At 36.1% G+C, this 24,006-nt stretch overlaps 1 protein-coding gene across 3 annotated transcripts in view; it reads left to right on the top strand.

The window, feature by feature from the left end:
• TBC1D15 (TBC1 domain family member 15) overlaps positions 1-23,421 on the top strand; it is a 32,673-nt gene extending 9,252 nt beyond the window's left edge. For 2 of the 3 annotated variants that reach the window (XM_057429361.1, XM_057429363.1), the window contains exons 2-17: positions 190-288; positions 522-596; positions 1,325-1,463; positions 3,018-3,228; positions 7,534-7,636; positions 8,634-8,831; positions 10,343-10,471; positions 11,574-11,677; positions 11,984-12,078; positions 13,425-13,541; positions 15,736-15,836; positions 17,126-17,225; positions 17,602-17,699; positions 20,602-20,718; positions 21,281-21,367; positions 22,056-23,421. In XM_057429361.1, coding sequence (XP_057285344.1) covers positions 190-288; positions 522-596; positions 1,325-1,463; positions 3,018-3,228; positions 7,534-7,636; positions 8,634-8,831; positions 10,343-10,471; positions 11,574-11,677; positions 11,984-12,078; positions 13,425-13,541; positions 15,736-15,836; positions 17,126-17,225; positions 17,602-17,699; positions 20,602-20,718; positions 21,281-21,367; positions 22,056-22,262 — 1,980 coding nt within the window. In that variant the 3' untranslated portion in view covers positions 22,263-23,421. The remainder of the gene's footprint in view (positions 1-189; positions 289-521; positions 597-1,324; positions 1,464-3,017; positions 3,229-7,533; positions 7,637-8,633; positions 8,832-10,342; positions 10,472-11,573; positions 11,678-11,983; positions 12,079-13,424; positions 13,542-15,735; positions 15,837-17,125; positions 17,226-17,601; positions 17,700-20,601; positions 20,719-21,280; positions 21,368-22,055) is intronic. The other variant, XM_057429362.1, reaches the window with a different exon arrangement.
• Positions 23,422-24,006: the final 585 nt, after the last annotated feature.

The raw sequence follows: 24,006 nt of genomic DNA, 5'->3' as shown, positions 1-24,006 counted from the left end.
GCAAGTTTAATGTGTTCCATTTTCTACTTTTTCTTGATTCAAGTGAAAGACTCAGATCTTGGGGGTGGGAAGAAAGGAAAGGTAGCACATCCTCTAACAAGGTAGAGGTGCTCAACTTATGTAGGTGAGTGAAGATGATAAATTAAAATACTTGGTTTTTTTTTTTTTTCATTGCTTGCTTTGTTATAGGTTGTGTATGAGCAAGAAGGAGTTTTCATTCATTCATCCTGCAGAAAAAATGATGACCAAGACAACTTAATGTCAGGAGTACTACGAGTCATAGAAAAGGTACTTGAATAATACATTTATGGAAGCTTCACCTGTTTGTTGGTGAAGCACACAATGTGTTTGGGAAATCTTGGGTATCTTTTTAAGTATAAGATTTCATAAATGAACAAACACCATGTAATGTTTAATTTTCATAATTTTTATGTGTATTTATATATGTCACTTGTACCGTGATCTGACACAGGCAGCTTTGTTGTGAGTATTGAATTTTTTTATGATGGTTTGTATTGTAGGAAAATGAAGTAATAGTAGAGTGGAGACCACTGGATGATACTTTGGATACTTCTAATATCCTCTGTGCTGGAAAGGTATGTTTGTTAGTTATCGATGTTCTTCATTCTGTTTCTCCAGACATTTTATTTTGTATTAACTTATGCATAGGTGATCTTGTAACTGGAAGCAAAAATCTATTAATGTGATTATCACTGGTATTAATAGCTATGTGTAGGAATAATTTGTGGACTACAGCCCAGTTCAGGTTATTGCTGTACATGTGTAGGTGACTGTATTTATGTTTTACTTGATTCACATACAAAATAGAAGGGAACTATCTGTATGAATAGTAAAGACCAAATGAATGTGTGTATCACAGTCACCAGTCCCCCACATCTACTATGTTGATTTGCTCTTCATAATTAGACTGAAAACAGAGAGGTACTGTTCTAATGCAAAATAAAAATTGAAGTGTATGTGGGTTCTAAGATGCAGTGATGTGTGGTATTTCAGCAATATTAAGAGGATGCAACTAAGGAAGAAAGATGTAAGTTTTACATTTAAATAAAAGGTTTGTTGTGTTGGTAAAATCTTCAGGAGAGGCTAGGATATTTCAGTACCATGTTGAATTTATTATGTAAATCTTTTCTCTTAGTCAGAAGTCCAAATTTCTTGTATTGACTGTATCGTGTTCCTTAGGATATTAATAGCACAGATTCTTTTAATTTGTGAAAATGGAGATGCTTGTTCTTGTTAAAGCTGAGAAACTAGCTCAATTTTCATGCCTTTTTTTTTTTCTTTTTTTTTCTCTCCCCCTCCTCAGGATTCCAGTTCTGTTGTTGAGTGGACTCAAACTCCTAAAGAAAAATGTTCCCGAGGAGCTGACCGTCCAAGTAGTTATGAAGCAGAATGGGACATGGTCACCACAGTTTCTTTTAAAAAGAAACCTCATTCAAATGGAGGTACTTAAGATATAAGTGGGGTTTGGTTTTGTTTTTACTTTATGGTAACTTTAGGTGAAGAATTGCCTTTTAGGTATAAAATTAATTTTATTAGGAATTGAAAAGCTGTCTGTTGTTTGCAGTATGAAATTAATCTTTGGGTGAAAAAAAATCACTGTGGAATAGCTGCCATCTGCCTCTAATTCCTTTTTGTTTAAATTGGTGGAGAATTGTATTGAAAATAAATGTTAGAGCTAACTTCTTGCTGTGACAGTCATTAGATGATGTAGCAGTTTTACCTGCGTTGGGCTCTCGCATTCTTTCAAATAAATGGTATGATCTAGATGTCATGTTAGAAAGAAAAATGAAAATGTAAGTGGTTTACTACTCAAATGCCTTTCCATGCTGCAGCCGCAGGGGGAGATGGAATGTACAATCATGTGGTACGTGGGTCTTTTTTATATGGTCTTTTTTACTTCAGCAAAATAATATTATAGCTACATCATTTTTGTTACAGTGTCTCAGTAGACATGTTTGGGGAAAGGGCAGTGATTCTCAAATAATCTTTTTTCCCCTCTGATTCTCTCTCTTTTCACTGTACTATTTCTCAGTCTGCAACTGGAGAACATTGTGCTTGTCTCACCATAGCTGTGATGGTTTTAAATGTCATCTATGTCATGTGTGAGTGCAGGGTTTGGACTTTAGTTTATTGATGGTTTTAGGTAAAGCACAGTCCTTGCTCCTGAAATGCTCCTGTGTTTGAGAGGAGCTTTTAGTGCGAGCACAATATAAAGCTAAAATCAGCATCTCTGTCAGGCATAAGATGGTTTATTATGCCACTGGTTTGTATTGATTTTTCATCTTCAGGTGTTAGAGTACATCTTCATCCAAAGTGAGTGTCAGTGGTCACTACCGACTTGGATTATGCTCTTTGCTGCTTCTCATTTCCAGTTGCTGTAATTTGATGGGGGCAGGCTGGGAGGGGGGGGAGGGTCAGGTTCCCTGCAGGCATGCTGGCAGTTTTGTGTCCTCTGGTAAAGTAAAATGTAATCCCTTCTTTTTGAATATGTACAGTCTCGCATGGAGTGTATATATACTTGCACAGTGTGACAGAGGAGTGGGTAGTGGGATTTTCAGTTCCTTCTCCCTTGCTTTGGTAGCTGTCTTACCACATATCACCTGTGCTGTGTCCAATATGTAGCACACAGTATTGTAATGTATACCATGTTTAGTTTGATGAAGCAGTACTACCTGGTGGAGGTGCTGGTGGGATTCATCTTTCTGCTGGAATTTGATACAGCAGTTGTGTGTTAACTGCTGGATCCTTTTATAAACTGTAGGCACAGCTTTAGGGGAGCAGTCTGATCTACTTGTCCCTTATTTTTGGAGTCTGTTAAAAGGTGAGGAGGCACAAAGAGAAATCCAGAAATAGCAGTTACAGTAGTTATGGTACACATTTCATCATCAGAATGAATGCTGGGTTTTGTGCTTGTTTTTTAGGAACAGTGACAGATACAATGCATTTGTAATTGCTAACGCTGGAAGTCAAAATTATGTGGTCATTTTCTTTTCAAGATACTACAGCTCATGCAAATGGCGAAAGCAAGTGGTCATTCGTGTTCAGTTTGACAGATCTGAAGTCAATCAAACAAAACAAAGAAGGCATGGGATGGTCTTATGTGGTGTTCTGTCTGAAAGATGACGTGAAACTACCAGCTCTTCACTTTCATCATGGCGATAGCAAGCTATTGATTAAATGCCTTGAAAAGCACGTTGTCCTGAATCAGTAAGTATCAGGCAACTCTTAATTCTGATTTAAAATACAGATCATTGGTTTAATGAATTTCAGATTAATGCTTCATGATGTCTTCTAAATACCCTTTTTTATTAGTAGAATCAGTTTTCAAGGTGACTCAAACATATGCATGTGGAATGCAGGCTGAAGTTTTAAAATTGTTGGATCAATTTATGAAATAGTTTAGAATCTGTTGAAGTGGTACCAATTCCATAATTACTCAGTAGCTCCCTCTGGCGGGTACAGAAGCTTCTTATGAGCACTTTGTAAATTTAAATCCTTCTTCCTGAGCCACGTGTATTAAATTGGATAATTTGTGTTGAAGTTTGTGATCTTCCACTTGATGTGAATACAGATATTTCACACAGATGTGTGAGGTAAGTTACAGCACTGCCAACTAAATCAATGTGTATATAAATGTTTTCCCTCAGGATTCTGTTCCCTGTAACTTCTTGCCATGGGAAATGTTTCACAGTTGATCTTTATTTTTCAGTCATATGAATGTAAACATAGTTAGACCTTATCATGGTATTAAATACTTGGCTTTTGTTGTATATATTGTGTCACCTTCAAGTTTTTCACTTAGAAAAAATCCTCTATGATTGGCAAGCGTGAATGCAGAATGAAATAAAGTGTTCTGCTCTCACCATGTAGGCATAAGAATAATATAAGAAGGCAGCAGAGTAAATAAGAGTAGGTAGAGCATGAGGAAACAGTAAGGTGTAATAGGTACACCTATAGCAGGTGTAAGATCAGTGTAACAGATAATCTGTTTTCAGAAGTGTTTTGTTAGCACTTATAATATTCTGATGACAGACTGTAAGGTGGATAGTGAAATTGTTGTGGGGAAACACTAGGAAAAACCCCTGTTGTATGGCGAGTTGATGAAAGCTTTATACCCTCATGTAATCTGTTGCCTATATATTTCAAATTTTTAACTAATTCCATAATAGGTATTTAATGGACAGGACCAAGCTTTAAGTAGGCTTACTGAGAGCATTTGACAGTGTAGCAAACTGGTTTGCATTAACTTAATCAAAACTTTGTTCTTGTGATTAACTGTTGACTAGAAACTTACACCTTCTTTCCAGTTAGTCCATTGGAAGCTTTATCAAAAGCAATTTAAAGCTAACGAGTTCATGCTGCTGGGTTTTTTAGTTGCCAGTATTTGAAGAGGTGTGTGCATGTGTCTGTATGTACACAGACATACACATAAAAAGCAATAAGCAACAGAAAAAATTGATAACCAGAATGTAGTACCGAACTACCAATCTGTAGTCATTCTTGAATTAATTTTGTTGGAGTTCCATGTATTTAGTGTTGAGACACCTAGACTAAGCTTATATTTCTTTTTTTTTTTCCTCAAAAGCATAAAATATTTACACCATACTGCTGTTACTGGAGTTACTTTGTCTTTCCATAACCAGGAAGTTTTTTGTTTTTTTTGACTTTAGGGTCGAAAGTTTTTAAAACTACTGGAATCTAACTTACTGGAATACGTTTAAACCATTTTATGAAGCCAGACATATAGGTTCAGTTAAGTGTTGGTCAGTTAGTTACTGCACATAATGTTGAACAGTTTGTGTTTCCAACAGGCATTATTTCCAGCTTTATTGAGTCATGTGCTGTAAATAATTACATTGCACATTACTACGCAAAATTAATGCTTATTGGTGAATCACTGAATGAAAATGAAATAGGTAACTGATTTTGATTCCTGTTTCAAATACTGTCTCTTTCGGATAGTCTGCGGTGAGTGGGTGGTCACCATTCTTCCTTTATTTGACCCAGTGAATTTCTAGCCCTTGTCCTTTGTAGCCTCTTGCCAGGTGGACGTTTCTCTTTGGACAGTGTAAACTAGTAGCTGTCAGGTGGGGAAGGAACTGGATGAAGAGAGGCAGTCATGTCCTTGTGTCTGTTTTTGAAAGAAGGCAGCGGTGTAGAGTTTGCGTGGTCTGATCCAGCAGTGGTACCCTAGGGAGGTCCAGGAATCCTTACCAGATGAAGTTTCTTGCTAAGGTAACACAGGGGATCTTGAGGTGATGTTCAGGCATCTAGGATATGCTGAGCTGCTTAATATTGCCAACTCAACACAGTTCTAAGTATTGATGAACACAACAGCAGATACTTTGGAAACTTCAAAAAACTGAGGCAGCTATGGAAATGAAATTTGAATGAAATTAAGCATTTAGCTGAGCAGGAACTTCCAGTTTTAGTTTTCTTAGCTTTCTCTCTTGCAGTTAAGGTCTGCTTCTGGTACCAAATTCTTTTCTGTGGTCTAATCATGAATTATGATGATTATGTTCTTCTAAGAAAGAGAAAAGAACAAATGTAAGTTGTGGAAATGGCCTACTCCAGTGGCTATACATTTCTGTTGTTTCCTAATGTTTATTTATGCTTTAGTAAATGATATATCTAAGCTCAGAACCTCTTTTCTGGATGCCAGAAGCAAATCCTTGGCAGCAAAATTACTTCTTATCCCAGCCTCTAGTTTATAATACATGGGATATTGGTGTTAAGGCAGAAAGTTCAGCTTTTCTCTAAAACAGCTTTTTGTCACAGGTACTTTCTTCCTCTGTTCCTATCACCTCAAAAGTTTTTTTTCCTTATAAAATGAAACATTGTTGCTGAAATCAGTGTGTGGGAAGTTGCTAAACTTGAACTAAATATTTATAATTTGCTGCTTTGAAGATACCCAAATAACCCAAGTAGCTGTTGATACCCAACTGGCTGTCCAGAGAGAACGTTTAATTAAAATGGAGATAATGGTACAAAGTTCTTTGTTTCTTTTGTTCTTTTAGTTAAGGAAAACATAATACATGACTCAGCCTTTGCCCTTGTCCTGCTTTTTAGCAAAAGTCAGTTGTGCTTCATTAACTGTTCCTGCCTCAGAACTATGACTCTGGTGTCTGGCTGTCTCAAAATGAGATCGCTTGTTGCATTTCATATCCGTCCGTGTTAACAGTGTCCTGTCCTGTTGGAATGGGAGAGAGATAAGGCTTAATTAAAGTTCTTATCTTTGACTTTAATAACATGGTAGATGGTGCAGGTACTAAGAAAAATAAAAGTAATTTTTCTTTCAAAGATGAGAAATAGTGGATTTGAACTTTGGGAGAGAGCAATAAAAGTAAGCCTGTGCAATGGATTAGCATCAGATGGCAAAGTGTTTTGGCTTGCCTAGCTACCAACTCTGAGGCCTGAATGTCAGCCTGGCTTCTGAGCTGTTCTCTCTTCTGTCACATACTGAGCTGTAAATTGGGAGTTCGGGAGCTGGTTAATGAATTGATGGGGCTGGCAGGAGAGTTGGAACTAGATGATCTTAAAGTTCTTTACAAGCCCAACCATTCTGTGATTCTATAGTCTATGCCGGAGGAGGGGGAAAGCTGGAATGTTGGGTTGAGGGGGTGGGAGCAAAAGAACAGATTAAATACTAGTAGCAGTGTGGTTCCGCTGCCTTTGTTGTTACTGTTTTCATCTGCCTGTGCAAGCCTGTCAGAGAAGAAAATCTTACACTGAAGAACAGGAGTGTACAAAGACCTTGAGTTAGGCCAGATTTGGATAGTGTCCATTTAGCTTTTGGATTCTACACAGAAATATACTTGCAGACTGTACTGGGATGGTTCTGTTTCACAATACAATGGCTGTGGTGTTTTTTTAGCTCCTGTCAGTATGAATCTTAGAATTAATTCTAACAGTAGCTGTTTTAATGCGGTTGGTTAAAAATTCATTGATGTGCTTTCATACATTGAAAAGCAATTTGTATTCATTTATGTAATGTTTTACAGGGCATGCTAATGTAAGACTTAGTAACTGGTAAAAAGAATTCCTGAAGTGTATGTGGTGATGTGAGCTTTTTTCAATTCTTCTGTTACATTAAACGAATTTTGGCATATATTGTGTTGAGGCTGACAGTGTCTCACTAAATTTCGTTTCCTCTGTCACCTCTTTTTTTGCCTGTTGTCAAATACAGAAAACTGTAGTTGAAAAAAATTATTTACATGTGGGTGACAAAGTTTATCTTCCAGAGTAATTTCTCAAATATTTCTCAAAAGCATCATGATTTTTCACAGTATGAAAGAGTACAGTTGAGCATTAATATTACGACTAATCTTCTGAAAAATGGAAGTCCTGTTTGTAGTGTTTTAGCTTGTGAACTTGTGCCAAGAACTAAGAGTGATCTTGCATCAAACCTGCTTTCATTGTACACCTGAAATGTGACTTCAAAAAACAGTGTTTTAAAAATGTTTTCAGGAAAAACTAGTGGTGCTTATAGAAACGTTTTTATTTTTATTGCAGATCTCCCCAGGATAAACGGGTTCTTCTTGTGAATTCTCAGAACAAGTCTCTATCTCAGTCTTTTGAAAATCTCTTTGATGAGCCATCATATGGCTTATTACAAGTATGTATTATCTCTGAATTTTTTATTCTGAAGAAATGTCTTAAAAAAAGCCACCTACAGTGTCACACAGACACTGCCTGAACTATTGCCATTGTAGAAGCAATGACTGTGTCCTAAAATGAATGCTTGCTGTAGAAAGTAAACTTGCTTATTAGTTGTTTTATGTGTTCTAAGAAATTCTTAATCTCCCTGTGGTATTATTTCAAAGCTATTCAAGTTGATGTTACCTGCTATTCCATACATTTGGATTCAGATATTTTTATAACAGGGAATAAGGAACAATTTTAGGAGTTACCAAAATGTTAATTAGAATTTTAAAAATTTTTCTTGATTATGTATTTTTTTCCTTGATATTTTTGACAGTTTTGAAGTGATGTTGGAAATAGAGCAGCAAAGAACACAATATTGCGGAAAAGAGGTTTTGGGTTGTTTTTTTTTTTTTTTTTAATGCTGAAACTGCTCATCATTTAGTGGGGTTTTTGGACTTAGGAAAGTCAGCAGCAAAAATTCCAGTGACTTGAATGAGGCCAGAGTTTCAACTAAGTGATTTATTTAATTAAAGAATATATTCCTGAATGAACTGCATTAGTTTCTGGACTTAGTTGTCAAATGAATTTTTTTGTGTGAGATTCCTAGCAGAGTACGTGATGATTCGAGCTGCTTTCTCTGTGAAGGTAGAGAAGCTAGGCATAAAGATAATGTTTTGTGGCATTAATCACTGGAAAGTAAACAGTAAATCTGATCCACTTTTATATGTAGATCATGCATACTGAGCACTCTGATATGCAATTTTTCAAATCAACCAACAGTATTATCTAATACTCAAGATAACATTTTTTTAATCATGTAATGAATGTACTATATGAAACCTCTGATACATGAAACTTCAATAACTTTGAGATGTACAGTATTTGTCCTGTTGTTTTGCTTTGAGTACAAGAATTCCAAATAATCTGAGATTTTTTGTATTTTACTTGTTTTCCTTGTTATAACACAGAAATTGAAGAAAGATCCATACACAGTAACAATGGGAAGGTTTTCCAAAGTCACAAACTATATTTTTGACAGTTTCCGTTCAAGCGACCCTTCAACTCAACGGCGACCACCATCAGAAATGGCAGACTTTCTCAATGATGCTATTCCAGGGCTGAAGATAAATCAGCAGGAAGAACCAGGGTTTGAAGTCATTACACGAGTGAGTGTGTAAATGCATATGAAACAGATGCATTGATTCCTTTTATGCACACCTTTAAAGGAATAAGAGTTGAAGCTTGGCGAGTTACAGTGTTTATGCTTGGTTATTGTGGCGTATGCTGCCCTACCATTTGTTCACAAGAAAAGATCATTGTCAGCTACATCTAGAATGTCATTTTTATGCCTGCAAATATGAGCTTTGCTTTGAAAGAAAGCTTGTCATTGCTGAAATGGGGATTATTGTTACACAGAGTCACTACCTTGAAAAATTACCCATTTCATGTTTAGTGTTTCCTCTGTGGTCAGCTAGAGCTATGTTAAGTAAAATTGGGATATGGATGTTAATAACCAACTTTCTTGGCTAATCATTTTAACATTTCAGTGTGCTTTAAGAGGACTAAAAAGATTAAAACAAAGTATTTAATTGGATGATTAATGTCTAGGTTGTGTGAACATACAGATTTATGTGCGACTTGAACCAAAGCTAGGATGAGCTTGTAATGGCATTATGAATCACTTTAGGCTTCTATTAGTGTCTTTTACAGACAGGTGGAAAAGATTTTTCTAAATGCTTGTGATTACTATATAAGCAGCTTACATGTTTTTAGAGCGTTAAACTGGATTGAATGTTATTTTTTTTCTTGAGTTCAGAATAGTGTTACTAATTTAGCAGTAACTGTATGAACTATGTGATTCTAAGAACTTGCTGCCTAGCACTTAGTTTATTAATGAGAAAAAGTGTAATGACTGCTACATACTGAAAATAATATTAACCCTAATCTGGTAAATGCGTTAGAATTCTAAAGACTTAAAACACAAATTGACTTGATGGTTGCCTTTATCAAAATACTTTTTAGATAGAAAGGAATTACAATGAATTTGCTGTGTTTAAACATGCAATTTGGGAACTGAGAGTAACCCCAAACTGTGAAACTTTAGTGGGTGTTAGGAGTTCTGAAAGCACATACAGTCTTGGGTTTATTTTTATTTTTTAAGGGCAGTGTACCTAAATTGATCTTTCAGTCGCACTGCAGTCTGTGTAAGCTTATCATCTCTGAACCCAAGCTGGTTTTCTGCTCTCTTATGATGCGCTAGTGTGTATCAGGAATGTGCATTTGAAGTGAAGCTTCCTATTGTCCTTGTTTTGTTGTGTTGCATGTACCTAGTTGCATAATGGCTTTTAGTCCATGGGAAGCTAGCTCGGAGGTGTCTGTGGGGGTAGAGGTTATTTAAAACACACACATTCTCTTCCAAAATCTGAAATACTAGTATGTATACCCAGGCCTTCAGCATGGAGTATCTTGCTTTAAAGATCTGCTTGTACTGGTCCACGCTACTTGCTAATGTGGACACAATCATAGATCCTTGGAGTTGCCAGCTGAGGTGTGCACATGTGAAAATGTAGTTGCACTCGGTGTAAGAAACTGACGAGCTTAGTACTCTTTGTGCAATTGTTTAAAACTAGTGAAGCACTTCAGTTGGATTCATACATTGTATTTGCATATGTTTCAGATTGATCTAGGAAAACAGCCTGAAGTTAGTAGAAGAGAGCCTGTGTCGGCTGAAGAATGGGCTAAGAATATAGATGCTGAAGGAAGAATTTTAAATGTCGACTACATAAAGCAATCGATATTCAAAGGGGTAACTTGTTTTTCTAAACTCAGCAACACCTGTGGCTTGATTCCAGCCCCTTTTTCTTTCCTTCACAAACTACGGTTATACTGTTTTCATTACACTTGTAATGCTTCATGCAGGAATTTGAGCCTCAGTATTGTTGGAGAGACTTCATAAAGAATGATCTGATGAAATACCTCAGCAGTCTTGCAACCATACAAAGTGCTCTACAAGGAGAGAGATCTGTGTGGCTGGCTAAAGTGACTGAGTTGGAAACACAAAAGCCTAAGTGCTAAAAAAGAGAAATCAAAGTGCTTTTTAGGAAGACACCAGTGCTTCAGTGTTAGGAAATCAGTTTTTGTTTGTTTGTTTGTTTTTTTTTAATTGAACTGAGGGGTTTTGTAATATGAACGTGAACTTAGTCTTGGTGTTGGAAATCTGAAAGCTTTAGTTACAATGAGGAATTAAGGTGGCCTTGGACTGGTAAACTGGGGAGTGTGAAAGCAAAAGTGTATCATTCTCATGACCAAACTGCAGGAGTTGAAAGAAACTCTTTGGATGAGTGGGATGTAATTCAGCTAGTACGTTTTCATCATCTACAAATGACGAGCATTACTTGGAAACATTTCTGACAAATAAGCATCCTTGAGTAGACACTGGTATTGATTGCTTGGAAGATTCATCTGTGTGTTGGCTGTCTTGTTAGATAAAAATGTTTGAGCAAATAAAAAAAATGAAGGGAAGTCTAGCCTTCAAGATCAGTTAAGCAGTGTGATGTTTAAATTCATAAATTTTAAAGGTCGTTTTGTTTTTTTTGTTTCTTGAAGTCTCTGATGCCTGCAAGGTTTTTATTTCTAGAAGTGAAGCAAAAATGTAGGAAGAAAAGTCTTTTGTAAAAAGTTTTTTTTTTATCTTCTAAGAATCCAGTGCTTCTGCAGTTTTTTGCTAATCATATTCTCTTCCTGCTGTTTCCTCCAAGTATGGTACCTAGACAGCAGATAAGATTTGGCTGCAATGTGAAAGGGAAGCTTAATTAATTTTTATAATTGCTTTTAAATTGCTTTTTAAATTGCTACTTTAAGAAGTATTGTATCACTTCAGGAATGTTTCATATCCATTTTATCCCTAGGGTCTCTGCCATACTTTAAGAAAAGAGGCGTGGAAATTTCTTTTGGGGTATTTTCCTTGGAATAGCACTAAAGAAGAGAGAGCAAATCTGCAAAAAAGGAAAACGTGAGTACAGCGCGGTTGTTTCTTTTTAATTTAAAAAAAAAAGATTTCAAAGCTTCTTTTGTACTTGAGGCATGCAGTGAAGTGGAAGGGGTTTTGGAAACTTAAAAGACAGCTTCTAAAGGCTGTGGAATGCAGAGAAATGCGGAGACTTTCTTAAAAATTACTGTTACATTAAAGTAAAAATACTATGTAAATGGTGGTGGTATCCCATTTATGCCAAAGAAAAATGCAACGAATGAATGCTTAAATAAAGAAAGTATAGTAATTAAGCATGTTTTGGTCTCAAAATTATCTTTTCTTCTTCAGGGATGAATATTTCAGGATGAAACTGCAGTGGAAATCTGTCAGTGAGGAACAGGAAAAACGAAATTCAAGATTGAGAGATTACCGGAGTCTCATAGGTAGATTTAGATTTAGAAATGGACCTAACTGTACAAATGTGCACACTCTTACAATTCAGTATAAACTTGAAAAAATGTAAGCTTTTGAGTAACCTGTATGAAGAGGCACTCAAAGCTGTCCTAGAGGTATCTGAACATTATGTACTCAAAACTTTCTCAGCCAGAGTAATTCAGAGCTTTACATGTCAGTGTTACAGAATGGCTGGATTTTTTAACTTTTTTTCACTTAGTAACAAAAGGATCTTTATTTCATGTTACTTCCTGGTGTAGTTTTACTTGGAATGACATATACAATAATGACAGTGTAAGAATGTGAAAATGCATTTGTCCATATTTTAAAATTTATTATAGGGATTTGTATATGTGCATTCTGACTTGTGGGGGGTTTATACCTACTTCTAAAGACTTCAAGTTCTGCTGACTATTAGCAGTTTGTATCCTCAGATCTTTATGGTAGTGAGATTTGGAAACCATGTTTAGGATTGCTAAATAGTTGTTTCAGGGAACAGGGTAAGATTGTTTTTGTGTTATTCTGAGTTGTGAACTAAACTTTTTTCAGCCAGTTATTCAGTAGGCAAGCTGAAAGGGTTGAGTCTAATCTTAGTAGATCAATCTTAAAGACTGTGTATATTACAGTTTTGTTTCTGTTGAAGCAGTTCGGTTCCTTTTTAAATGTTGGAAATGTAAATGACAGTATTAGGCTTACATTGTGAAATAGATCCAAAACTACAAATTACTACTTTTATTAAAGCACATTCAAAATTTGGCTTATTTCAGTACATCAAATCCTGAATTTTTATTATTCAGGAGTATGCTGTGTGCTTGCTATTATTGAGGCATGAGAACTGCCTGATGGAACAGGCAATTTCAGCTCACTATGAATTGTATGAGCTTAGAAGAATTTATAAACATGCTGTTGTGAACTATCACAGTGTCTCTGAGCTGATCATGTGTTAACTTCCTACTATGGCTTATGCTGCGTTACATAGGTATTCATAAATGGCATTGCATAGCTAACTCACATAAAATTGTTCTTAATCCATGTAGGTGTAAAACATTTTAACTGAATTATAATCAGGAAGTATTCCATAAAAAGTATTAACAAATAAAAAGGGGCAAAAAGCTTTAAAATCTATTTATAAGCAAATCATTTTATTGCAGCCAGGAAGGATTTTCTTTCTTTTAAAATATTCTTTATTTTGAAATACCATTCAGTTATGCAGTTGTCTTAAACACTTCAAAGCTTTGCAGCATTGTTTGAGGAAAAAAGCAGCAGCTTAAAAATCATTCTGAACTCATTTGATGCTGGCTTTGAAAATGTTTTTAAATCTGGACTGTTTCCTTAGAAAAAGATGTAAACAGAACAGATCGGACAAATAAATTCTATGAAGGTGAAGATAATCCAGGATTGATTTTACTTCATGATATTTTGATGACCTATTGCATGTATGACTTTGACTTAGGTAAGTTGTGTTCCTCTGAATGTAAAAGCCTTTTTAGTTTCCAAAATGCAGCTTTGATTACGTTAAGGCCTGTTAACACAGTTCAACTTGTTTTGATTGCAATGCTTTTTGTAACTGTCAAGATGTATAATTTAATAATGTAGATAACTTTATTCAGTTTCTCATCCTGTTTCTTCCTTTTATCAGATGCTTATCACGGGCATCTGAATTCATCAGCTGAGGTGGGATTGGGAATTAAGTGACAGTTTGTCTTCCCCATAGTCCTGTTGGTTGTTGTGGGTTTTTCTGTTGTTATTTGTATTTTAGTATTGAAGCGGGTTTGCTTTTTAGAGTTTTATATGGATTTGGGTCTCTGGAGCTTGAGTGTTACATCCATTTTTACAACTGATATATCAATAAAAATGGTAAACTAGCTGCCACTGCTGTAATTAAAGCTTAGCATACTGAAACAGCTGTTTGTAAACATAGATGTTTACAATACTTCAGAAGATGGTTCTTGAGGACTAAACAGTCTGTCAAATTACGCTTTAGCATACACATCTGTTGCAGAAGGAAGAGCATATAAGGCTTTGCTTTAATCACAGCGTATATGCAATGTGTTGGTTGGGGATGGAAAAGATATTTCTTGTTGGTTCTCCCCTCTACTCCTGCCATGACATTTGGCTGTTGTGTACTTTTTTGTGTGTGTATTCTGTCTCAAAATAGTGTGGGGTTCTAAAAGCTCACTTTTTGCCTTCAAAATCTGGCACAAAGTTGGAACAAATGTTTGATTGCTAGGAAACTTTCTGCAGAGGCATAGTACTTGTCAGCTTTTGTCCTTTCTGTCAAGTCTGTAGAGGAACTAGATCTTTGGCATGGAAAAGAAAGGGAAAACTGATTTAGACTATTTAAGCATGTAGCTCTGTTCCACGTGTCAACCTGCATTAACACACAGTGACATATAAGTGAAATTAAAGAACATGCAACACCCACTATTAAAAACATTGTTTAGATGGCATGCATGTATGCAGTGGATAAGTATTCTGTTTTATAAACAAGCAAGAATAATGGAAATATAGTACTTTTGACATTGTATCTGGTCCAGGCTTCTAAGCTACTCAAACATTCGTACAATGCTGCATTTAATCCTTCAACAGCAGCTGTAGAGGGATTTGAGTAATGCCACAAACTGCCAAATGGGGAAGGGGACAGAACAGCTGTTAATACTGCATTTTTCTGAATGAATTCCGTGAGTCTGTATTAATAAAACTGATTTTATTCTTTAAGAGGCTTTTAAACTGTTTTGGACAAAATTTTCTCTACATTTGTTTTTAATTGGCTATGTTTGGGGAATAAAAGATCTTCTTTTCTTTCGACATATGAACTTGATTCACCATTTATAGGCACAGAAACCTTAAGGCACTTCCTTGAATCAGGTCGGGATATGTTTCATATTTCTCACAAGCAATTAATCCCTTTCTCCAGTTTGATAGGTAGTAGTCTTTTTTTTTTTTTGTTGATAGCTGCTTGATTACGTAGATGGTCTTGGGCTTTGTTTATTTAAAATACCATCCTAGCTGAACAGTTCGACTTCCCTAAATACTGGAATCCTTCAAGCATATTCAGTGCCAGAAAAAAGAAATGCTAAGTGCAGAATTCTACATAAAAGCTATTGTACCGCATGTTTTTTGTGGGATTGAAACTCAACATCTCTTCTTCTCTTTGAAAAGAAAATCTTCAGTTGAGGGCGGGGGAAAGTGGGAAGACATTAATAGATTGTAAATGTCTAGAGGGAAGTGACCAATTCAGATAGAAAGGAGAATAAATACAAGTCTGTATTTGTGATGGTGCAAGGTATATATTTAATATTCTTGAAAATATCAATATATGCTCCTGAGCTCTAAATGAGTACTTTTTAAATTAAAATTCAATTTTTGATGTTAGCTCAGTTTGTATGTGTTTGAACAACTCTAAACCTGTGTTTATATGTTTTATATTCTCTGTAGGTTGGCAGAATCAGCTGCTAAATCTTGTTAGGTCTGCTGGATGTTGGTGGTTATTAATACAAAAATGTCTTTACTGGTGGTTGAGTGGGAACACTATAGTATCTGAACAAACTTGGTTTCAGTCATTCAACACCTTGAAAAATTACTGATAAACTGCTGAATTTAACTAAATGCTTATTTGCCTTTTTTTCCCCTTTTTCTCCTTCAAGGTTATGTTCAGGGGATGAGTGACTTGCTGTCACCTGTCTTGTATGTTATGGAGAATGAAGTAGATGCCTTCTGGTGCTTTGTATCATACATGGATCAAATGGTAAAAAAAGGCTTTTTTTAGCCCATCAAACATATAAGCTACAGACAGCATTTGGAATTAATTTTATTTCATGCATTTCAGTGGGTTTTTTCAATTCTTTTAAAGCAGTCATGTTTGAAGTTATGTTTTCCTTGACTGGCATTCCTTATGGTGGGTTTGTGATACTATTACTGTGTAATGCAGACAAATTCAGCTCCTTGGAAGTTCCAAAGTAACTTGGAGACATCACAGATGAATTTGTATTAATTGTGTCCTCTTGCAGGACTTTGTTCAGGATAAGGGTTCCCTGTCACATCTGCTTTTCGGCATAGGTTAAATGTGTCCTGGGTTCAGCAGTAGCAGTCATTTTTCTCCTTCTTAGTAGCTGATGCAGTGCTGTGTGTCTGACTTTCAGCCTGGGAACAGCACTGATAACACCGATGTTTTTAGTTGTTGCTCAGTAATGTTTACTCTGACCAAGGACTTTCTGAGTCTCATGCTCTGCCGGGGGGAGGGGAAGCCAGGAGGAAGCAGAGACAGGACACCTGACCTAAACTAGCCAAAGAGGTATTCCATACCACAGCATGTCATGCCCACTGTATAAACTGAGGGCAGTTACTCGGAAGGGCTGGGTCACTGCTTGTGTCAGGCTGGGTATTGGTCGGCGGCTGGTGAGCAGTTGTATTCTCTTCCCTTGTTATTTCCCTTATCATTATTATTATTGGTGGTAGCAGTAGTGGTTTGTGTTATACCTTAGTTACTGGACTGTTCTTGTCTCAACCAGTGGGAGTTACATTCTTTCGATTCTCTTCCCCATTCCTCTGGGAGCAGGGGGTGGGAGGTGGGGGGGGGGGGGAAGGGGGGGGAGTGAGCAAGTGGCTGTGTGGTTCTGCGTTACTGGCTGGGCTTAAACCATGACAAAATGCAATTTAGGTTTTCTACAAACTGAAGCTTTTGCAAATTGTTCATGTGGCAAAAAAGTATGTGACTGATAGGAGAATACAAAAAAATTGTCTTTTGGTTTGAGTGCAGTGGTGCTGCTTGGAGGTACAGAGCATAGGCTAATATAAAACCATCACTTATTACATACAAATGTGTTATCAAAGAAACATAATTCACTGCATTAGTTAAACCATTCAGCAAAAGGCAGACATTTCTCGAGGTAGAAGTACAGTTAAATATCCATGTTATATACCTGAAGGGTGAGAACCATTTTTACAATAACAAAACTTTTTTAAAATTAAGAACAGCTGTAAATATCAAAGTTGTCATTGACAAAAATGACAGTGCTAATGTTTCATTCCGTGCAGCATCAGAATTTTGAAGAACAGATGCAGGGGATGAAGACACAACTAATTCAGCTGAGTACTTTGCTGCGTTTACTAGACAGTGGATTTTGCAGTTATTTAGGTAGGTGTATTATTCATGCACACTAACTGAAACAATTTACTGCATTCTGTATGCATTGATGTCCTTGCCAGTCTTTAAACATAATTCCAATAGTAATATATGAATACAGGACTTAAACATTAAGAACGCCTAAAAGATTTCAGTAATTGCTTCGTGCCTATTGAAAAACATGGTGCCCTTGTTGGGGATGTTAAATATATGCCCTCCTCTGGCAAATATCTTTGATTCTGAAACAGGACTACTGTCTTAAAAATCAGTGGTATGATTCTGTACCTGTAAAGTGTGGTTTGTTCTGGGTTGGTTGGTTTGTTTGCTTTTTTCCCCTGTTGTCTTAACCAAATTTGTTGTTTATGAAATGTAACACTTTTATTCCTAGAATCTCAAGACTCGGGCTACCTATATTTTTGCTTCCGATGGCTTCTTATCAGATTTAAAAGGGAATTTAGCTTTCAAGATATTCTCCGACTCTGGGAGGTAAGATGATGTTTCATTGCACAAACTCCAGCAGTCTTTGGACTTCAGACCAAAAAGCATGGATCATTCTGCAAAGTGGTTAATACTCTGATAGATATTAAGCTGATTCCATGCAATGAGCTGAGGACAAACTAGCGTATGTTACATGTTTTTAGCCAAAACAGCAACTTGGGAACTCAATGAAAAATACTCCTAAGAGCTGGTGGAGATAAACTGGCTTTTTCAGAAGGTTTGGACAGGGTCCTTCAGATGAGGGTCTGAAGTGGAAGTAGTATGTGGAGAGTATCGATTACCTTTGACTGCAGAACAGCTTATGCTAGAAGAAGCAGTGTGTGTGTCTGGTTAGTTCTTTGATATTGGTAGTGCTTTATAGATTAAGTGGAATGAAGCACTTGCAGGGAAGTTTCTATGTTAGCCAAAACCATAAAGAGGATGATGTCAGAAGTTCCAGTTAATCTTAATTGTGAGGCCTCAAGATGCCAAATAACATGATTTAAAGCATCCAAATGTAGAAGTTCTGATAGTTCCAGGTTAATGAGTTCTTTTTTTTTTGATTTAGGTAATCTTGGAATCAGATGGAGTAATTCAGGTGAACTGGTATTTTTGTTGAACATTCTTTAGTTCTTTATTCCAAGAAAATTGAGAAGTATGTCAACAGTACCGGTTTACTGTCTAAGATGCATTTAACAAGAGCACAGTATGCACTGAAAACTCCCAAAAAAGAGAATAAATGTTCAGATGAATGGAAGGAGTATTTTCTAGGACATAATGTCCCATTGAGTTGTGTTGGGGAACAGAAGGGTAATGAAAAGAATGGGACGGAGATACATAAAGTTCGTACTATAATGAAAAATAATGTTGTTTCTGGTATAATGGAAAATAATGTTGATGCTTTTATTCACTTTTTCCACTAATGAAAAAGTACTCGCATAAAAAGGAGGACCAGTATTTAAAACTGTCTAAAGTAAATCTTTTTTAGCTTTTTATTATCCTTTGGTGGCATTTACTATCACAGAGTAATGAGGTGGTATTCTAACTGAAGAGGACTAAAAAGTTTATTAATAACATTCATAAATAAGGGAACCAAAATGTACAAAAGCAAAAGAATTCTTTTATTCCAAGGTATAAATGGTAATGATTTTTGGGAGATAAGGTATCACCAATCTCACTTCCCCTCCTCAGTGTGCTATGTCATCTTAGTATGTTTTTAAAGACTAATTTTTCTTTTTAAATTGACAGTGGTATTTTTATTTATATAGTCACAGGCTAGCATGTTTTTATTGCCTCTGTTTTAATGTGTGTATACATTTGCATACAGAAGCACACTCTGTTTCTAGCTCTCAAGTACTTTTTTCTGTCTTAGGAAGGTGAAGGAAACCTATTGATACATCATAGTCTTGTAGGTTCTTTCTAGTATGTCATAATGTGCGTTTACAAGTATTCTGTTTCTTTGCTAGGAGATACGGAAGAGAAAGGGGGTAACTTGTTTTTTTAAAAACAAGCTAATTAAGGAATGGTGTTCATGTTTTTATGTGAAAGCTGGTGTCACCTTTGTCACAGTTGGAAGTCCAGCTTCAGTTATGAATAGGAAACAAGTTTTCTATTCGTAAATATGCCACTTCAGTGGTATCAGTGGGTGTACGTGTGGGATTTCCACAGGCAAGCTGTAGGCATAGGGGAGCATTTCGCCTTTGTAACCAGCACAGAGAAATTAGCAGCTTTTTAGGGTATTTCAGTCTGAGCAAAGTTCGTGTGCTTTTTTGTAATAGCACATGAATTAAGTGAACCCATTTGAAAGCAGTGTTACCCCGTGATGTATTCACTTGCAGAGGGTAGAATGTGGAGAAGAGGAGGTACCATGTGAGATGCCATTCCCAAGTTCTAGGACTTCTGGACCATTTTTGCTCTAATCTATGAATTTCAGGGGTGTTCTTTTGGATCTCCATTTCTGTCCTTGGAGTTGCCTGAGCTACTAGGGTAGCAGTGGATACTTTTTGCCTGTTCCCACTAGCTGCATGTCTTCCAGTGTTTCATCTCAAAAAAAGGAATGAAGAAGATTGTTCTTTAGACTGGTTATTAGACATGCACATTAGAGATGTGAGATACCAGTCCACATTAGCTGGAGTAGAGGCTAAATCCAAGTCATGTCTGCTTACTGAGCAAGAGCTGTAATCAGATTGTGGTAGAAAATGTAGGTGGTTAAATCATTGTTTTATGGTGCAGCAGTGCACATGCTAGAGAGGTGGCAGTCCACCCTGTGTGGGTAAGTTGAGACGCACTGTGTTTGCAGTTATTTGCAATGCTATATGCCACACCTTTTTTTTGGCCTCTGTGGGACCAAAAGCTAATGTGTCTGCAGTAAGTCAGAAGGTAACACCCACCTACCCCCAACACCTGCTGCAAGTACGTATGTTTGGGCTTTTGTAGTGAGGGATTGGGAATAACTTCAACTTTTTTTATAACCATCCCTTCTATAGGGATTGCTGAGCATGATGTAGTTCTACCAATTCACATGTAATGCAGATATATTAAGCCATGCAAATAATTTCTTAGTTTTAAAGACTTCTGTGTAGTTGGTAATTTTAAGTAGGAGGATTTCACATGAACTGAGGCAGAACACACCCATTCACAAGACCGCCAGCTCAGGCGGCTTAACAGCATTATAGTGGACAATCTGGTAGACACAGAGGTCTTGAAGAACCAGATAAGCATTTGGTGACTCAGGCTAATTTTGGTCACTGATTGGCCAAAAGAAAAATTTCAAGTAATGGTATATACTTAGTTGCCTTCAAAAATAGGTTATTGTTAGTTAAGCCCACTTGGCTTGAGGGCTTATTTTCCAAGAACTACTTTCTGGAGAGAAAGCATAAGCATTTCAGAAGTGGTTTTCATATTTTAACAGGTCATGTGGACGGAACTGCCTTGCCAGAATTTTCATCTTCTCCTTTGTTGTGCTATCCTAGAATCTGAAAAACAGCAAATAATGGACAAACACTATGGCTTTAATGAAATATTAAAGGTACCGAATTCTTATGCATTGTTTGAATATCGATTAACTTTCTGGAGTTAATGCAGTATGTTCTTACTTCCTGCTGGTGTGAAGAAAAAGTGAAGATTTGATGTAGATGGATATATCTTCGAAAGGGTTAAATGCAAGCTGAATGTCTATGCATTCAAAATGGTTTATTTGATGTGTGTATTTAGGAATAAGATCATTAACAGATCTCTCTCTTAGACTGCTTAATATGCTTTATCTTAATTTTTGCCTTTTCTTCCAGAATCTTATTTGTTAACTCTTTGAAAATGTGAGCTGGGCGTACCTAGGAGGGCCAGATAGTTTGTCACATTTAGAAGTACTATAGATTCCTCTTGCAGGTCTTGGTGTCAGCCAGCTGCTGCATACTGCATCTTTCAGTACCCATTTGTCAGAGCAAATGGAGCTTATTTAGCATTTTATAGCTTAAGGGGCAAGCTTGTAAGTTGATACTTACTAGCAGTGCAGTACAGTATTAATGTATTTTACAATAACACATATTTACCATTTATCACATTTTTACTATTATTTGTGAATATATTTTTAGCATATCAATGAACTGTCTATGAAAATTGATGTGGAATATATACTCTGCAAGGCAGAAGCAATTTCTATGCAGATGATGAATTGCAAGGTAAAGCTATTTTGAATGTATCTACTGTGAGCATTTATAGACAGTAAAAATATGTACTTAGCTGTAAGTATGCATGTGTGACTTGCAAAATAGCTAATGACTGGGTATGCTCAAGAATGTGCTGTATCTTTATAGCACTTATAATCTAGAAGTCTGTAAGCAAAAAGGATTAATTTTACAGAGTAACATCGTTCACTGGGGAAGAGTAGGATCGTGCCTTTTGGTCGTGATTTTGTAACTCCTACTAGTTAACCTCAGTACAAGTAATTTGATCTTCAGTGTGCTCAAGAAAAAATGAGGTGAAAGGTGCATTGCACTGAAAGCATACCAGGCTTATTAGGCAGAAGCTAATAGTTCACTCAATAAAACTAATTTCAATAAGATGAAGTGTAATAGTTGTTTAGATGTCTAATTTTATAATGAAGAATATATTGTTCATAAGGAATTGATTCCTGAGCCAGACCCTTTTGCTGTTTTTTTGAAAAGCCAGATACAGGAAATGGTAACTTTAATGGAACTAATGCTGAGAGAGATGGTTTCATTACAGCTAAATTCAGATGAATGATTACTTACTACGGCTGGGGCATGGGCTTGGGGGGATGACACCTCATTGTAAATGTCTTTATTTATTTATTTATTTATTTGATTACAGCAATTTTTAGTACTACTTGGGTTTTCTGCTTTTTAGGAATTGCCTCAAGCAGTTGGTGAGATCCTGGGGATGGAAAGCAGTTCTGCAACACCCGATTCAGATAATGGAGAAGATGAAAGCGGAGCCATGTTGACTTGTCCAACGTCATTATATCAGAGTATCTCAAGACCTGTAATTGCTGCCAATGGTACGAGAGACAGCACTCAACAGATGTCTGAGACGCAGAGCCTGACACCTGCGTAATCACAGTTGGTTACATTGAAGAAAGACTTTTACTGAGCACGTTTTTTTTAAGCACTTGAGAGATGGATATTTAAGTTTGGTGTTGATTAAGCTTTTCAGAAGGAAAATCTGTACTGTAATGCTCTCTCATTAAAGCTTTACAACATGACTCAACTTAACTATTTTTGTAGTTTCTTCTACCAAAATAGCCTTTTGTTTCCAATAACATTCCTTAATATTTTTGTAGCCAAGTGCATTTTTCTTTTTGCTGGTGAACTGGAAATGGATGGTGATTAAGCATGAATTTGCAAATTCTGCATTTGCTGAGCGTTCACACGTACTGATTTAAGTGTGAGCTCTTTGGAGCAGATTCACAATAGGAGCTGAAGCTGCTGTACAAAATTTTCAAGCTGAAGAGATGCTGATGTGTTAAAGAAGGATCGTTTTGTAAATGAATGGGGTTTCCCTATCTCAAATGTTTACAAAAATACTTCAAAGTATTTGTTGCTGGTTGAATGTAGATTTGAAGTGGACATTTATACTTACACAGTTGAATGTCCAAAAACTGAATTTTGTGTAACTGGGAGTGGTTGAACAGTATATTTTTACATTAACATATCTTCCCTTTATATATGCATATATATATTTACACACATACAGACACTATATACATAAATGTTTGTGAATACTAAAGAGGATAATCATATTTTCAATATCTGAATAAACTTGACTGTTCATTCATATGAATCAGTTTGACCAAATTAATGCAAAGCTCCAACTTGTGCTCTTTTTCAGAACTTTTCTAACTGAAGGTAACTTTAATGTGAATACATTCAGTCCTACACTTGAGATAATTTTGCAGTTGATTTCTTTCAAACTTTACTAATGTTTATCTTTGCTAATATATTAACTGATCAATTAACTACTTGCCCTGTTTTTATGGCAAGATTATTTGGAGAATTAATAAGCAGATAACTGAAAAAACAAACCACAAACCAAACCAGTAATTGCAATTAACATGAATGCAAATTTTTTTTTTTTTGTACATGCAGAAGGCAGTGTGAGTTTATTCCGTGCCATGCTGATGTCCTTTGACGTTATGTGAAATTTAACATAACTGATTCAGTGTATTTGATATTTGGTAACTATTGTACATATATAAAATAAAAATCAAAGCTGATTTAGTGTTTTTAATTAAATCCTATTTAGAGAAAAAAATCTAGTTGTCTGATTGTTGATATAAGAACATGAGACAGAGGGGATAACTAACAATGGTTAGTCCATTGGTATATTTATTTTGTGAGTAATGAAGAGCAGTGGGAGTATCTTTTTATTGCAGAGTGGAACATGCCTTTCATCTTTGGGCAACTGATATGTGGGATACAGTGGAGCTCTTCTGGAGCAGTTTTACTTCTACAAATGTTATTTGTGCCATCTAAAGCAAATACAAGTAATGCAAAAAGGCTTTAATAGATAAATCAAGTTGTTACAGTAATTTGAGACCTGATTAAACTTCTGTCACAACTTGTGAACAAACACTGGATAGCTGAATTGGTATAGATTTTTTTTTTTTTTTTTAATATAGTCAATGTGCTATCTCTCATCAGTTAATAAGAAATGTCTGATGTGGTGGAAGTCAAGGACTGACAGCTCAGTGTATCTGTAGCCTTTCATTTCCTGTCCAGGAAATTACTGTGAAGCATCGTGCCTTTGTTCGCTGTTGAGCATTGTGCATAAAAGCATTGGAACTTATATAATCAACACT

Source organism: Pezoporus wallicus, unplaced genomic scaffold, assembly GCF_028554395.1.
Source record: "Pezoporus wallicus isolate ANWC-B61680 ecotype Strahan unplaced genomic scaffold, APGP_CSIRO_Pwel_v1 contig_5069, whole genome shotgun sequence".
In the NCBI taxonomy this organism is placed as follows: Eukaryota; Metazoa; Chordata; class Aves; order Psittaciformes; family Psittacidae; genus Pezoporus; species Pezoporus wallicus.
The sequence above is the reverse complement of the archived record's forward strand: the minus strand, read 5'-3'. Positions and strand labels throughout refer to the sequence as shown.